The following is a 14,716-nucleotide window of genomic DNA, read 5'->3' as shown; positions in this document are numbered from 1 at the left end:
TTGGGGAACTTGACCTTGGGTGGAAGACCTATCCCGACGGTGGCAAACCCTGCGACAAGCTGGAGATGGCTGGCAGACAGTGGGGGGATCAGGGGGCCCTCTCCGGATGGAAGCTGGCCCGGCCTCCTGGAGCTCAAGCTATGGGAGCCATGCTGTATTCTGCACCGTGCGGTAACCACAGGCACTCCTGCGCAGGAAGTTACGCCATCCTGTGGGACAGCCTGGGCCAGAGGATTCCAGAAGGTGAGGACCAACCAAGGATGTGGGAGCCACCCTGGGCTCTCTGACCCCCACCTCATCTTGCGTGAGGACAGCAAGTGAACTGAGAAGCAGACCTCAGCTCCCTCTGGGCCCCCAACACAGTCATTGTCCCCTCTTTATAAATACCTGTGACAGGTTCTGTCTCCCCAGATATGCATTTATTAAAATGGGGACAAATGCTATGCATGCGAGGGTTAATATGCAAAAGCCCAAAGAAAGACAAGCTAAAATACGAAATATTCCCCAACAAGTCTGAGGCCATTAGAAAACGCCTGTGTGAGGTGTGTTTCAAAGACAGCATTAAAATGATTTGAAGCATAAAGAACAAAGTCTCTTTGCCATTTTGGCAAGCAAAACAGCACAAAGCCCATCAGCTTTTAAGTCCATAATAGCAACAGGGGATGGAGATGTTGAACAGATTGTACGGTGACAGCCAGGAGCAGCTTTCATGGAGAGCGGCATGGAGACGGCTGACGGGTTCCCTACATGAAAAGGCACACGTGGCAGAGAAAGAACCAACCCAGCCACACAGCTCAGAGATTCTCTTTGTGGAGGAAGAACCCCTCCCACAAAGACACTGGGGAGGGGCTTGGGAGAGGCACTGGGCCTCGGAGAACGTGCTCCAAAAGCTAGTCTTGGCCCAGCAGCTGACAAAACCAAACTGTGCTTCAGAAAGCAGAGGCAGAGAGGCACAGAAAAGCAGCAGGCTGCTGTGGGCACCAGAACGTTCCATGGTGGAGGAGGCACAAGCTGTCCAGAAGATACTGCAACCTGAACCCCAGAACATCATCTCAGCCTCAGCATGCTCCAGTCAAGCTCACAGATGCTCTTCCCAGACCGGTTTCCTCAGTGGACCTCCTGCTTCCAGGTCCAGGCCTGGGGCTCTAGGCCATCTTGGGCCCCCTCCTTCCCAGGGAAACCCCATCAGCAATTCAGAAATGGCCACCTTCCTGCTCCAGGCCCTTAGCCTCCTGCTCCCCTCCACTCTCTGAGCCTCACGCACAGCTCCCTGTAGGCCACTGCCAGGTTAATCTCGCTAAAAACTTGCTTTCACACCACCTTCCCTAGCTCCCGGCTTTGTGCAGCTCTTTGTTGTACAAGACTCGGGTCTGGCATCATTTGGTCCCTCTCTGTCCCTCGCAGGTGTCCCTTTTCAGTGAGGAATGATGCACCCGAGGCTGCTAGCAGTGCTCCCTCATGGTGGGGGGGAGATAAGAACTCTTCCTTTGTACATCGTCTACTAGTTCTCCAGCTTCAACGGGCATGTGTTACTTTGTACTTAAAAATACATTATTATTTAGAAAATGGTTTTTAAAAAAGTAGTCCATTTCAGCCTCCAGCTTCTCCTGCTCAAAGATCCTTCTGCTCTTACTAATTCTCTTACTGGGAAATTTCCTGAACTCCCATTTTGCTGCCCTGCATTCAAGCCTCGGAGTCCTTGGCCACCAGCACCCCCGAGGCACCAGGGCATCGGAATACTGCCCGTTCCAACATTCTGCTCAAGGCCCACCTCCAAGGGCCTCCATGCCCACACCTGCCCACAGGGAACCCCCTTTCCTTGAGGGTCCTGATTCTCAGTTTCACTTTCCTGGCAAGCAATCACATACTACCCAACGCCCCCTCATATGTTCTTGGATTTGTGATTTAATTTTGTGAGTGTTCTTTGCCTCCAAAATGGACCTCACGCTCTTCCTGGTACCTCCTGGTGTCTAACGCTGTCAGGAGGGAGTGGATACAGGATTTGCAGACTTGCCTGAAGTGACTGTGCTCTGTACCCAAGGGAATGGGGAGAGAGAAAATAAAGGAGAGGAAGAAGGTCGATGGCTCGTTTCACATGAGCCTGCCCTTAAAGTATGGTTACATGATACGTGTGTGTGTGCATGTGTGCGTGTGTGCGTGTGAGTGTGCGTGTGTGTTTGGAGAGAGGTATCTCCTATTTTTAAAGAGAGCTTAAGGATCTTCTAAAGTGAAAATCTGCATAAAATTGGGTGACACAATGACATAAACAAAAACAAAATCAAACTCATAAAGGAGAAGAACGCAAAGAGATGTTCTAAGCAGTTGGAATGACTGAGGTACTTCAGTTAGACACTCAGGTTAGCTTTGGGTTTCCCGGCTTCCAAGGCATAAAGGGACACATGGATGGGACCCTTGGAAAAGGAAGCTCCCACGTTCATCCAGAGAAACCAGCACTCCCTAGGCAGCGGAGACTCCGACTGCGTGGAACTCCAGGTGGAAGACAGTGAGTGATGCGGGAGATACGGAGGTGTTGTTCCTCCTGCACGTTGTTAGAAAACATGAAGATTAGAAAACATGGGATTAACCCCTAATTCATAGAAAACAGTGCTTCTTTCTGAGTTAAGGAAAAGTACATTATTTCAGGTTTGAGACTTGGGAACCTAGAGTCATAGATGAAGACCACGTCCCTCAGAGCCTCAGCTCTGAAATCTGAACGGGGGGCAGGGCCTTGGGAATGCATGAATTCCCAAGAGCCTGAAGCGTATTCATATACTGAATGAATTCTCTTACATAAATGTAGGGGGTATTTCTAAATGTAATATTTTGTGATTTTAAGAATAATTTGCTTAGAAATAAAACATTTCCCTACACAATTTTTTTTAAATCCTAAGAAGTGGGAATGGAAGGAATGTATTACATGATAAACAAAAACTGCTCATTCCAGTCAATATCATGTTCATTTTGATGGCAGCAGCCAGCTGCTCTGGACAGCCTGCTGCTGCCATCACGCCAGCTGTTGCAGGGAGGCACCGCCGGGGCTGCTCGCTCCAAGGAGCTGATAGGAGCCGGGGACAAGTGGAAGCTCTGCCCCTTACGAGTTGGGGCGGGAGCTCCCTGGGTGCCTCTGCAGCTTCCCAAACTGTGGCTGCAGACCTGGGCCTCCCCCTCCATGGAGCAGGCAGGAGCCCTGCCCAAGTCACGGCTGCAGATCCAAGCCTCCTTGTGTTCTTGGGGGCTGGGAGCAGGCAGGATCCCTGCCCTCTTGGGCACAGCTGCAGCTGCCAAAACCCGCGGCTGCAGATTCAGGCATTCTTGCACTCTTGGGGGGCCCAGGAAGACCCCCCTGCCTTTGCAGGCTTGGAAATGCCTGCTCTCACTGCCTGGCTTCTCTCTGCTGTTGGCGCCCCCTCTGATCTGGGAGCAAAGTCAGGGCGAGCATGAGTGCCATAAATGGCAGCAAGAAGCAGACAGACTCCTGGGCAGAAGAAGGCGGGTCTCCGGTGAGGTCCCACCTTTGGGCCACTGAGGGCCTGGAGGCTAAAGGCAGGGATGCCAGTCCCCCTGGCTGGAATGGGAACTTCTGGTGCCTTTTCCGGGCCCACTCATGATCGTCCATTGACCAATCGGCATGCACTTCCTCCCCCGTGAAGACCATAAAAACCCTGGGCTCAGTCAGAGCTGAGCAGACAAGAGGACCAGCTGTAAGGAGGAGCTACCCTCTGCTGGGAGCTACAGACATCGGAACAACCTCTCCAGGGCCTTCTCTCTGCTGAGAGCTGCAGACGCTGGGACGACCAGCCGCAGAGAGAAGCTACTACCCTCTCCAGGGCCTTCTCTCTGCTGAGAGCTGAACACTCGTTGGGATGAGCTGCCAGCAGAGGAGCCACCCACTCCAGACCTCCTCTCTGCCGAGAACTGCACGGACGACGGGATGACCTGCCTACAGAGAGCAGCCACCCACTGCGGGGCTCCTCTGGGCTCTCCTGACACTCAGTAAAGCTCCTCTTTATCTTCCTCACCCTCCATTTGTCTGTGAACCTCATTCTTCCTGGATACAGGATGAGAACTCGGACAAAAGCGACACCAGCCACAGAGGATTCCGGCTAGAAAAGTGACACCCCAAAGATCCTGTAACAACTTCCTATAAGTTCAAAAACAGGCAAACCTAATCTATGGTGACAGAAGTCAGAAGAAGGGGTTAGACTGACGAGAAAGGGCCACACAGAACTTTCTGGCATGTTGTAATTGACTTGTATTTTGTTTGAGGTGTGGGCTATATGGCTGTATATATTTGTCAAAACTCCTTTAAGGTCTCTGCATTTTGTTACATACAAATTATATCTCAACAAAAAACAATCAATATCACACATAACAGTAAAATCCTAGTAGACATTCCACTGAGATAAGGAAAAACACAAGAGACGTTACTATGCCAATTATTTAAAATTATTCCGACCAACACAGTAAGATAGGAAAAACAAAAAAAAAATACATTTTTATTATTTGGAAAAGATATGATTGTCTACCTTGAAAGCAAAGAAGAGCAATGGAAAAATCATTAGAATAATAAAGGAATACAGAATATGACTGAATGGAAAAAAAAATACCGAAACATCAGTAGTTTTCCTATGTTCCTACAATAACTAATTAGAAGATGAAATGGGGAAAAATTGCTATTTACAGGAGCAACGAGACAAAATCTCAGGACAACCTTGACAAAAAAGTATACAGCCTATGGGTATAAACTTGCAAACCTTACTAAACAGCTGAATAAATAGGGACGCAAATTATTTTCTGGATGGAAAAACAGAATTACTTAGAAGTCACTTCTCATAAAACAATTCATAGGTTTAACATGATTAAAAATTCAATGGGACTACTTTTGAAACAAAATAATTTCAGTTTTTTCTGGAAGAATAAATGATGACAAGTAATAACAAAATTCTGAAAAGTTGAAGACAGTTGCTTTATCAGTTATTAAAACACATTTTGGAAGCAATTAAAATACTATAAAACTGGCAGAAAAAGAGATAATGAATCAATGGAACTAAATAATCCACAAGCAGACTTTTATATAAACAGGTCCTCTGAATATACAAAGAAGGAAACACCATAAATAAATGGATTATTCAATAAATCATGTTGGGAAAATGGATCATTTTAAAGACAGGAGGAGTCATATGTTGGAGTATATAACACACCTAAATTCCAGAAAAATTAGAGTTAAATATGTTAAAAATTAAACCTTTATAAACAAGGCAAAAACCTATAAGAATACTCATTTTAGGCTTGAGAGTGTCGAAACAGCCAAACACAAAAGTAATGAAGTGAAAAAGTAAAATATCAATAGATTTAACTGCATAAAAATCAAACACTTTTGTACGTCAAAAAGTAATGTACAAAAATTAATGGTAAAAGCAAACTGAAAAAAAATCCTTGTCACAAATGACAGAAAGAAATTCCTAAGGCCTTGGATAGATAAATAGGTTAAAGAAAATTAACAGATCATAGCAGAGAAAGTGCACAAAGCCAACTGACTTGGCAGAATGGGTTCAAGAACACTAGCAGTCGAAATACAAACTAAAACCACCCTCGAAAGACCTGAAACTCAGAAGCCTCAACCTTCTGAATGAAGACACAGGAGGATATCTTTGCACAGCTGGAGTAGAAAGATGATTCAAATGATTTCCTTCTAGATATTTGCATTAGTGTTGCCGTCTTGCCTTTGCTGGTGCCCTAAAGGTTGTTTGTCAATTGGTTGATTCAGCACTGCTGAGTCAATTCAGGAGAGAGGCTTAGGGGAGGGGATGGGGACGATGCAAGTAGAGGAAGAGATGAGGACGGCGCCCCCGAGGGGATGGGAATGGTGCTCCCAGGGTAGGGGGTGGGTATGACACTCCTAGGGGAGGAGATGGGGTAGCACCTTGAGACTTGAGACCAGAGGCAACGCCTAAAAGGAGACGCTGAGTAGGAGCTGACCAGGCAAAGGCAGAGGGGGCAGGATCAGGGCGAGAATTCCCAGAGTCTGTGAGCAAAGGTGTGGTGGCACTGAGTATCTGGTATCCCCAGAGAATCTGGAACAATGCCTTGTTGCTGAAGCAAGAAAAGCAGAGTGGTGAGCAGCTGGAGTTAAATCGAAGAGGCAGGGGGTGGTCAGACAGTAAACAGTGCTGCTACCGTGCTAAGAAGCCTAGAATCCCCTCTTCAAGGAATGAGAACCTCTATACGGAAGTAGGGCTGGCAACCTAGGGAGGACAGGGGCTGGGGACGCGGCTTTGGGCCATGGCTGCAGTACCAGCAGGTGCAGGGAAGCCTTCCCGCCCAGCCCCAGTGGTGGGTCCTCTGAAGATCCTCTGGAAGGCTTCAGGCAGGGGAAATCACTCGGTCAGGTTCCTGCATTACTGAGCTCGCTCTGGTGGCTCAAGGGAGGATAGATTTGAGGATCCCAGATCTATGGATTACAATGATGGGCAACAGCCAGTTAGGGTCAGCAGTAGCAGGAATGAAGAAGGGCAGGGCAGTGGATTTGATAAAAATGCGTGAGGTAAACCCCACAAAATTTATTAATTTATTTGTTGGGGAGAATTAATGGTGAAGGAGTCAAGAATTACATTATGTTTTTTTCTCTCTCTCTTTTTCTTTTTTTTTAGATGAAGTCTCACTCTGTCTCCCAGGCTGGAGTGCCTTGGTGCAATCGCGGCTCACTGCAGCCTTCAACTCCTGGGTTGAAGCGATCCTCCCACCTTAGCCTCCCGAGTAGCTGGGATTACAGGCATGAGCCACCACACCTGGCTAATTTTTTAATTCTTTTTTTTTTTTTTTAAGATATGGGGTCTTGCTATGTTGCCCAGGCTGGTCTCAAACTCCTGGCCTCAAGTGATCCTCCTGACTCAGCCTCCCAAAGTGTTGAGAACACAGGTGTAAGCCACTGCGCCCAGCCTTGACATTATCTCTAACTTGGAAGAGGAACAACTTCGGGGCCAGATGATGAGTCCTTTTTTAGAGTTGGAGTCTGCTAAGCCCCTGGGACATGGAGGTGTAGATGTCCGGAAGACATCTGGTTACAAGAATCTGAGGCTCAGCAGAGAGGTCTAGGTTGGAAACACACATTAGGGACTTAAGGTGTGTGGGTCAAAGGTGAACCATGGACAAACATGAGATCCCTAGGAAAAGCCTGTGTGTTAAGACGACCAGTATATGAGTGAGACAAAGTGGGGAATGCCAACTTTTTAGGGGCAGGAGGGGAAATAGAGTCTTCAATGAGTCAGAGAAAATGGACGGAGAGGAGAGAATAAGAAGGAAGAATGAAGAGAAGGACGTAAGCCAAGTCCTGGGAACAAAGAGGTCTGCGTGGGAGGAGTGATCAGGAGCATCGCTTGCAGAGAAGCTGAGGGGAAGTGGACTCCGTGGAGCTCACTGGCTCTGTCCTTTAGAACAATGACAATATGGCTTCAGGAGAGAAGAGTAGATAGAACAAGTGAGAAGTAAGGAGGTGCAGGTAATTAGCAGAGCTCAGTCCTTCGAGGCAGAAGAAGCCAGGAGAGAGGGAGAGCTTTGAACACAGAACACAGAGAGGGAATAAACAGGGAGCCAAGTCCTAGAGGAAGGGCTGGGGGAGGGACCAAGGGCTTGGGTGCCGGCTGGCTTTCAACATATATGGGACTGTAGTGATCATTTTTATTCTTTGTGCTTTAAGGTATTTCTAAATTTTTTATTAATCAGCATGCATAACTTGAATAATAAAAAATACAAATGTATTTACATTTTAATTAAATTTAAATATTACAAGGTATAATACGAAATCACAATTATGAACACTCATCCTATTAAAAAACTAACTGTAGGACTGAGTAGAATGAAGGATTCTGAGTTTTTAATATAAGTAAGTTTGTTACCTGCAAGCATTTACCACAAGACACACAACAGCAGGTGTTAAGGTTGAAAAAAAAATCGTAAGAAAAAGACTGAATTTCTCTTGATAACTGGTAAAAGGCCACCATTCTTCTGTTTCAGCCATGGGACGCCTTTGTCCAGCCCATGGAAAACACCTGTAGGCTCAGTTTGAGAACTACGATGGCCCCTCCCAAATATCAAGGTTACCATGGAAACTGGTGGCAACTGTTGCATTAAACAAATATCTGCATTTCTAACACTGTGCAATGCTGACTCACTCATGCTAAAGAATAAATTTTTAAGACGGCAAAATAATGGCTCTAATACAAAGATAGAATCAACATGTATCAAAGATTTTAGTTAAGTCATTAATTTATGAGGGAACCAGTAAGATGTTTCAACTGTATCAAAAGAAAGCAAACAGCACACAACATAGTGATAGTGCTAAAATGAATTTATAAATAGATGCAAAACTGGTCAGGATCTGCAGAGCAATAGCCAGTTATATACTGCAGGATAAAATTTGCATTTACTTGCATTTCTTTGAAAAAGAAATTTGCATTACTCAAAGTGCATTACTATAAGATTTCTACAATTTACAAAGATGAGTAGCCCAAAGACATGGAAAGTGTGGATCCCTGTCGAATCAGATAACCCTGAAGGGTGCTAGATGAGACACCCAGCAATCCTTTTTATGGCACACTGCAACGTCTTTCACAATTCTTACCTGACAGTCTCCCTCCACGGGATCATAATAATCTCAGAGAAAGATCATTCTTGATCATAATTGATAAGGATTTTAGAGAGTGGGCCAAATGCTTTCATTATTCAACAGAATTCTCAGCCTGGTCATGGGGTCCCCACTGTCAAGCCATCAGGAATCCCTGCACTCTCTCAATGCAGGGATCCCCCAGGCTTCCCTCATCCGCCACCTGGCCTGACCCTCTGCTCTCCTCAATCCACCAGATGGGTACCTTGACCCAGGCCCTAGGACACTACTGCTCTTCTCTGAGCCCCAGGCTTACTAAACAGGCACCTGGCACAGGAGAACCATCAAACTTCCCAGAGAGGCAAACCCTGGGATGCCTGCAGAGGGCCATGTGTATCTTCCATCCAGAGATGCACCTTGAGTCCCGTACATGGATGCAGGTTCAGTTCAAGCCCCAGACTCTGCTCCAAAGAGCTCGGAAGAGGCCCTTCTGCAGTGGCAGGAATGTCGTCAGGGCAGAGGCGATCAAGTGTCTGCCTTGGCCACTAAATCACATAGGTTTGGCCCCTGCAGGATCCTTGGCTTCCAGGAGAATGGCATCCCAGTCAGCCTGCCAGGAGGAGCTGGCTGTGGAGTGTCTCCCGAGTAGCCAGAGGGACAGACCTAGTAGATGGCGTTATTTAGTGCTGACCACTTGCACACGCTGAGTGTAGGCCAAGTGCAATTTCCATTTTAGTGCACTTGCTGCTAAGCTATTCTTTCTGGCTCTAATTAGCCACCATGTTCAGCTGCTTCTTAAGGGCATTTGTTGCTAATAAAAATAAAAACCAGACCATTGGCCCAGATGACGGTGCTGCTCTTCCTATTTGCCACGACAGGAAGACGCGGACCAACCAGCCGGTAGCAGCACAGGCTGCTTCAGCCAAGGTCACGGGCTCCCTTCACACAGTGGAAATCAGAATAGGCAGGAGGCAACCATGGTACCTACTCTAGATTCTAAACAGCACGATACCCACACTCCAGGCTCTGAAGGAGAGATAGCTGGGAATGTCAGCCAGCTTCAGGAGGAAAGCCAGAGGCTAATAGGGGTGACCGACGTTTTCTGTCCCCTTCTGAGTGAAATAAAGCAGCTGGACACCTACAGAGCCGTCCTGTGTGTGCCAGGCACTCTGCTGGTGTCACAGCATAGAGGACCAACACACGAACCCCGCCTGCCCTGAAGGGGTTCCCAGTCTTGCCAGGAGATGGACACGAGTCAGGAACTATGATGCACGTGCTCGAAGGGAAGCATGTAGACCAGCATGGGAGCCCCGAGGAGGGAGAAGCCAGCATGGGAGCCCTGAGGAGGGAAGATTTCTGCCTGGGTGTAAAGGGACTTGCAGAAGTGATATTCGATCTGAGCCACCAAGAAGGAGGAAGAACTTTCCCAGGTAACACCAATATGTGCCGCCAGCGATGCCCCAGCCCCATCTCACTGGCAGCTGTTTCCCACCGAGCCCGGAGGCCTGAGACTGAGGGGACCTTGCTGATGCTGTCCCCTCATCGCCCATCTGGCCCAGGCCTCATGTCACATCTTCTTTGAAGACTTTCTCCGACTTGCCTTCTATACAGTCACATTACTACGTACGTACCTCGCCAGGAACGTGCGGCGTGGAGGCTGCGTCGGTGCCTCTGGCTGTCTCCTCGCTGTTCGCAGTGGAGACTGATCACATCAGCTCTGCCCCCGGCACCCAGCACCCAGCACCCAGCAGAGTGCAGAGCAGCTGCCCAGTCTGGATTCACCGCTGTAACGTCTGGGCTCTGCCCCCAGCACCCAGCACCCGGCAGAGTGCAGAGCAGACGCCCAGTCTGGATTCACCGCTGTAATGCCTGGCTGGCTAGATAGTTACACATGAAACCTGCTTCTCACTGAGGCAAGGTGACTGGCTGGAGGAGCCAGTCCCGCTATCAGCTGAGAAGACCGCTGGCCGGGCATCTCAAAGCAAAGCCTTCCTTCATGGAAATGGGGGAAGGTAGAACACCTCTGTTTTGGAAGATGGCCCAGGACTATAATTTTCAGTCCCTCACAAGGGGACTCCCCTGGAGAGATGAATTTCACTTTGTTTGCCGAGTGCCTACTACGTGCAGGGAATGAGAGGCACCAAGACAAAGGAGACACAGTCCTGAAGCCTGACGCGATAGCGCCTGATGGGGGCTGTCCTTAGGGTGGATGCGAACCAGAATTCAGACGACACCAGCTCTGCCCCATCCCGCTCTCTCCACCCAGATCACTGTCAAGTCCTGTTTTACATACAGGCAGCATGGCCACACCATCCGCGGGAAATTCTTCTGTCCTCTCAGAGGTTTTCTGAATCAGTAACACCCTGGCCTATCCCGTTCGGGTGAGTGGAAGCTACGATGGCCGTCTACACGCAGGCTGGTTTCTAACCTGCCCTGTCTCTGGGAGGAAAGAGGCCAGAGTGGGATTCGCAGAGGCCCCTCTACAGGGGAAGAAGGGCCTGGACTCCGGCCTCAGAGATGCCCCTGCGAGGGGGAGAAGGGCCTGGACTCTGGCCTCACTCTGAGGTGGTGCCCAGGACTGGAGCGTGTAACCTTAGACGCCCAAGACACGGAATAACGCACTGCCTCTGGGCCCTCCCTCAGTGAACTGGTTTGCATGGTGCAGAACTCAAATAATGGTTCTTCAGATTCCCGGAGTGGCTTCCTCCATGTCCACACAGACCGATGCCCAAGTGCGGTCTCTCCATGAAGCCCCACTGTAGCGTAACGGCACACTCTGCTCCCCAAGACTCCTCTGTGGACTCCTGATGAGCACCGACTCCGGAGTCAGACCGCGCAGGGACCCCATCTTCCCCTCCCATCGCCATGGGACCCTGGGCAGGTGACAGTGCCTTACAACCTCTGCACATCCATTCCCGTAGCTATGAAATGGGAATCAAACGCTGTGGCTGTGGTGTGAGTATACCGTATCATCAGAAGGAAACCTCTACCAGGGGAGGGCGAGGGTGTAGAAAAGGTAATTAGGAGAAATAAATGGCAATTTACAAAGGAAAGAGGTTTAATGGAGAACTCACAGTTCCACGTGGCTGGGGAAGTCTCACAATTAGGAGAAATATGCCATAATTAGGAGAAATATGTAAATAATTGCAGGAGGTGTGTACAGACTGGCGTTAGCTGGGAAGAGCCATGGCAGGACCCATGCTGAATCTGCCCCAGAGAAGTGAGCAGTGCCAGGGACCCACGGGGAGCTGGGTTTCAGGAGAGGGTACCCAAGAGTGCACCACTCGTAGCTGTCCTGAAAACAGGGACCCAGTTTAGAACACCAGTGTCATTGGGAGACAACCACAGGCCGAATAAAGTGGATCATGGTAACAGCCACGATACCTGCGTCTGGCTCTGCCTCGGGGAGGCCCAGGGAAGGAGACCCCCATCTGGAATAAATGGGTGATGTGGTGCAGCTGTGTCCCCACTCAAATCTCATCTTGAGCTCCCATGAGTTGTGGGAGGGACTCAGTGGAGGTAACTGGATCACGGGGGCAGGTCTGTCTTGTGCTGTTCTCCTGATAGTAAGTCTCCTGAGGTCTGAGGGTTATTACAAGGGGGAGTTTTCCTGCACAAGCTCTCTTCTCTTGTCTGCTGCCACGTGAGACATGCCTTTCACCTTCCACCATGATCTGAGACTTCCCCAGCCACGTGGAACTGTGAGTTCTCCATTAAACCTCTTTCCTTTGTAAATTGCCCAGTCTCGGATGTGTCTTTATCAGCAGTGTGAAAATGGACTAATACAGATGGGATAACAGAGGGAGGCCTCCAGCTTAGGTATTAAAAGGTTAAATTGGAGGCCGGGTGCAGTGGCTCATGCCTATAATCCCAGCGCTCTGGGAGGCCGAGCACGCCTGTAATCCCAGCACTTTGGGAGGCCGAAGTGGGCAGATCACAAGGTCAGGAGTTTGAGACCAACCTGGCCAATATGGTGAAACTCCGTCTCTACTAAAACAACAAAAATTAGCTGGGCATGGTGGCGGGTGCCTGTAGTCCCAACCACTTGGGAGGCTGAGGCAGGAGAATTGCTTGAACCCAGGAGGCAGAGGTTATAGTGAGCTGAGATTGCGCCACTGCACTCCAGCCTGAGTGACAAAGCAAGACTCCATCTCAAAACAAACAACGACAACAACAACAAAAGCACAAGGTGAAATCGGGCTGGCGTGCTGGAGAGCTTCTTTGTGGAGGTAATGGGTTATCTATTATGAAGGGTAACAATCTAGCCCTGTGGGTTTCCAGGGGAAGGAACAGGCCCTGAGATGAGATATTTGGCCCATTCGGGGAGTCAACATAAAACCCGCGTTGAGTTTCATGCAACCCGTGTGGCTGACGGGTGTGGAGAAAGAACACAGTAGCCCAGGGTGACCCGAGGCTACACACGGTGACCCGAGGCTGCACAGGGTGACCCGAGGCTGCACACGGTGACCCGAGGCTGCACAGGGTGACCCGAGGCTGCACACGGTGACCCGAGGCTGCACACGGTGACCCGAGGCTGCACAGGGTGACCCGAGGCTGCACAGGGAGCGAGGCGTTTGGCTTCTATATTGCATGCAGCAGGAACCCCTGCAGGACATGTACAGGGGAGTGGCCTGGTCTGGGTGTATCTTAGAAGATCAGTGTTGCTGCTGGTAGGTGAATGGTTTAGAAGAGGAAATAGAGCCGGCTGGAAGGCTGCTGCAGTGGTCCTGGCGAGAGGTACCAGTGGTCTGAGGCAGAGAGGAAAGGGATCAGAATCCTAGTTAACAGACTCACAGGACTGCTGATCCAGGGGGTGTGGAGGTGGGGGCTGAGGTCCAGGGAAAGGAACTGGGGACTATTCCTAGGGTTCCGGCAGAGGAATACAGAAATGCAGGGTGCTGGGAGTAGAGATTTGGGTGGCTGCAGGAGGTAAAAAATAAATAAATAAATAAAATAAAATAAAAAATGCAGTGGAAAGAGGTTAAGTTGGAGAGGTCTGTAAGACAGCCCGATACAGACATCAAGCCTCTGGGCTCCATAAGTGATCCTGGAGGCCTGGGTGAAGGATATAAATGTTTGAGTTATCAAGGAAAATACACTGCTAAAAAATCACAGGAAGGCATGCGACTTCTCAGGAAGAGATTCCAGGAAGAGCGGAGAGGCGTGAGTGGGTGCACACAGTGGGGGACACGTCACCCAGCCAGCCAGGAAGAGAAGGGAAGAAGGGCTTGGCGGCTGGAGGAAAGCCAAGGCTGTGAGTAGCCCACGGAAGGAGCGTGTTTCATGCAGAAGATTTCCAAGGACAGTGGTAAAGGGGCAGAGGGGTCCTGGAAGGTGAGTCGGGAAGAGGGTGCTGAACACGTGGCACCACGTCTACGCTGGAGAAAACCTCCCACAGACGTGAGCAGTGGCGGTGGCGGCAAACTCTCAAGGCACCCAGGTGGCGGGCATTGTTAACCCATTTCCAGCTCGCCCTGGGAATGACACTGCGGGGCTTTGCTCGGAGCAGCCCTGTGTGCACGGCCCTCCCATGGGGCCCCAAATCCACTCTCCCCCGAGAGCTTCTCTAACTAAGGACTTCTTCCCTTCCCTCTCTCAGGTCCTGCATGGTTTTTTCTCTTTCCTAAAGGGCAGACTGTGTTTGAAACCCTGAAAAGCATTACAGCCTTTTATTAGTTGTTTTGGATCTGACCCAGAAGTAAAGGTTAAGGACATTAAGAGCACACACAAAGATCTGATTATCGTCCACGGTGACAGTTCCATTTTGCTACTTACTGTTTTCAGACAGCTCCACGATGTAATAAAGAATAGGACTGTTTCCGTCAAAGGGCCGGACCCAAGAGAGCACCACGGCGTGGCTGTGGGAAGAATTAGGGCTGGCCAGGAGGTTCTGAGGTGAATGAGGCAGTTCACTTGAATTGAAGGGGATGAAAAGGAAAAAGAAGAAAACACACATCAGAATCCATGGTGAGCCTGAGCTCTTACAGCAGCCTGTCCTGCTGTGTCATGTTTGGGAAGTGAAGAACATAAAATATGCCCCAAACGCAAATATTAACTCTCTTCCTCCCAAAAAGCGACAGACAAAACCCAGCTTCATTATTCACAGTGTTATTT

General features: G+C 49.2%; 1 protein-coding gene across 2 annotated transcripts in view; it reads right to left on the bottom strand.

The window, feature by feature from the left end:
- The window catches only part of SDK1 (sidekick cell adhesion molecule 1), a 978,941-nt gene that overhangs the window by 270,939 nt on the left and 693,286 nt on the right, over nucleotides 1–14,716 (bottom strand). For both annotated transcript variants that reach the window (XM_050785652.1, XM_050785653.1), the window contains one exon: nucleotides 14,378–14,514. In XM_050785652.1, coding sequence (XP_050641609.1) covers nucleotides 14,378–14,514 — 137 coding nt within the window. The remainder of the gene's footprint in view (nucleotides 1–14,377; nucleotides 14,515–14,716) is intronic.

Source organism: Macaca thibetana, chromosome 3 (assembly GCF_024542745.1).
Source record: "Macaca thibetana thibetana isolate TM-01 chromosome 3, ASM2454274v1, whole genome shotgun sequence".
Classification (NCBI taxonomy): domain Eukaryota; kingdom Metazoa; phylum Chordata; class Mammalia; order Primates; family Cercopithecidae; genus Macaca; species Macaca thibetana.
Note: the sequence above shows the minus strand (reverse complement) of the source record. Positions and strands in the feature narration are given on the sequence as shown.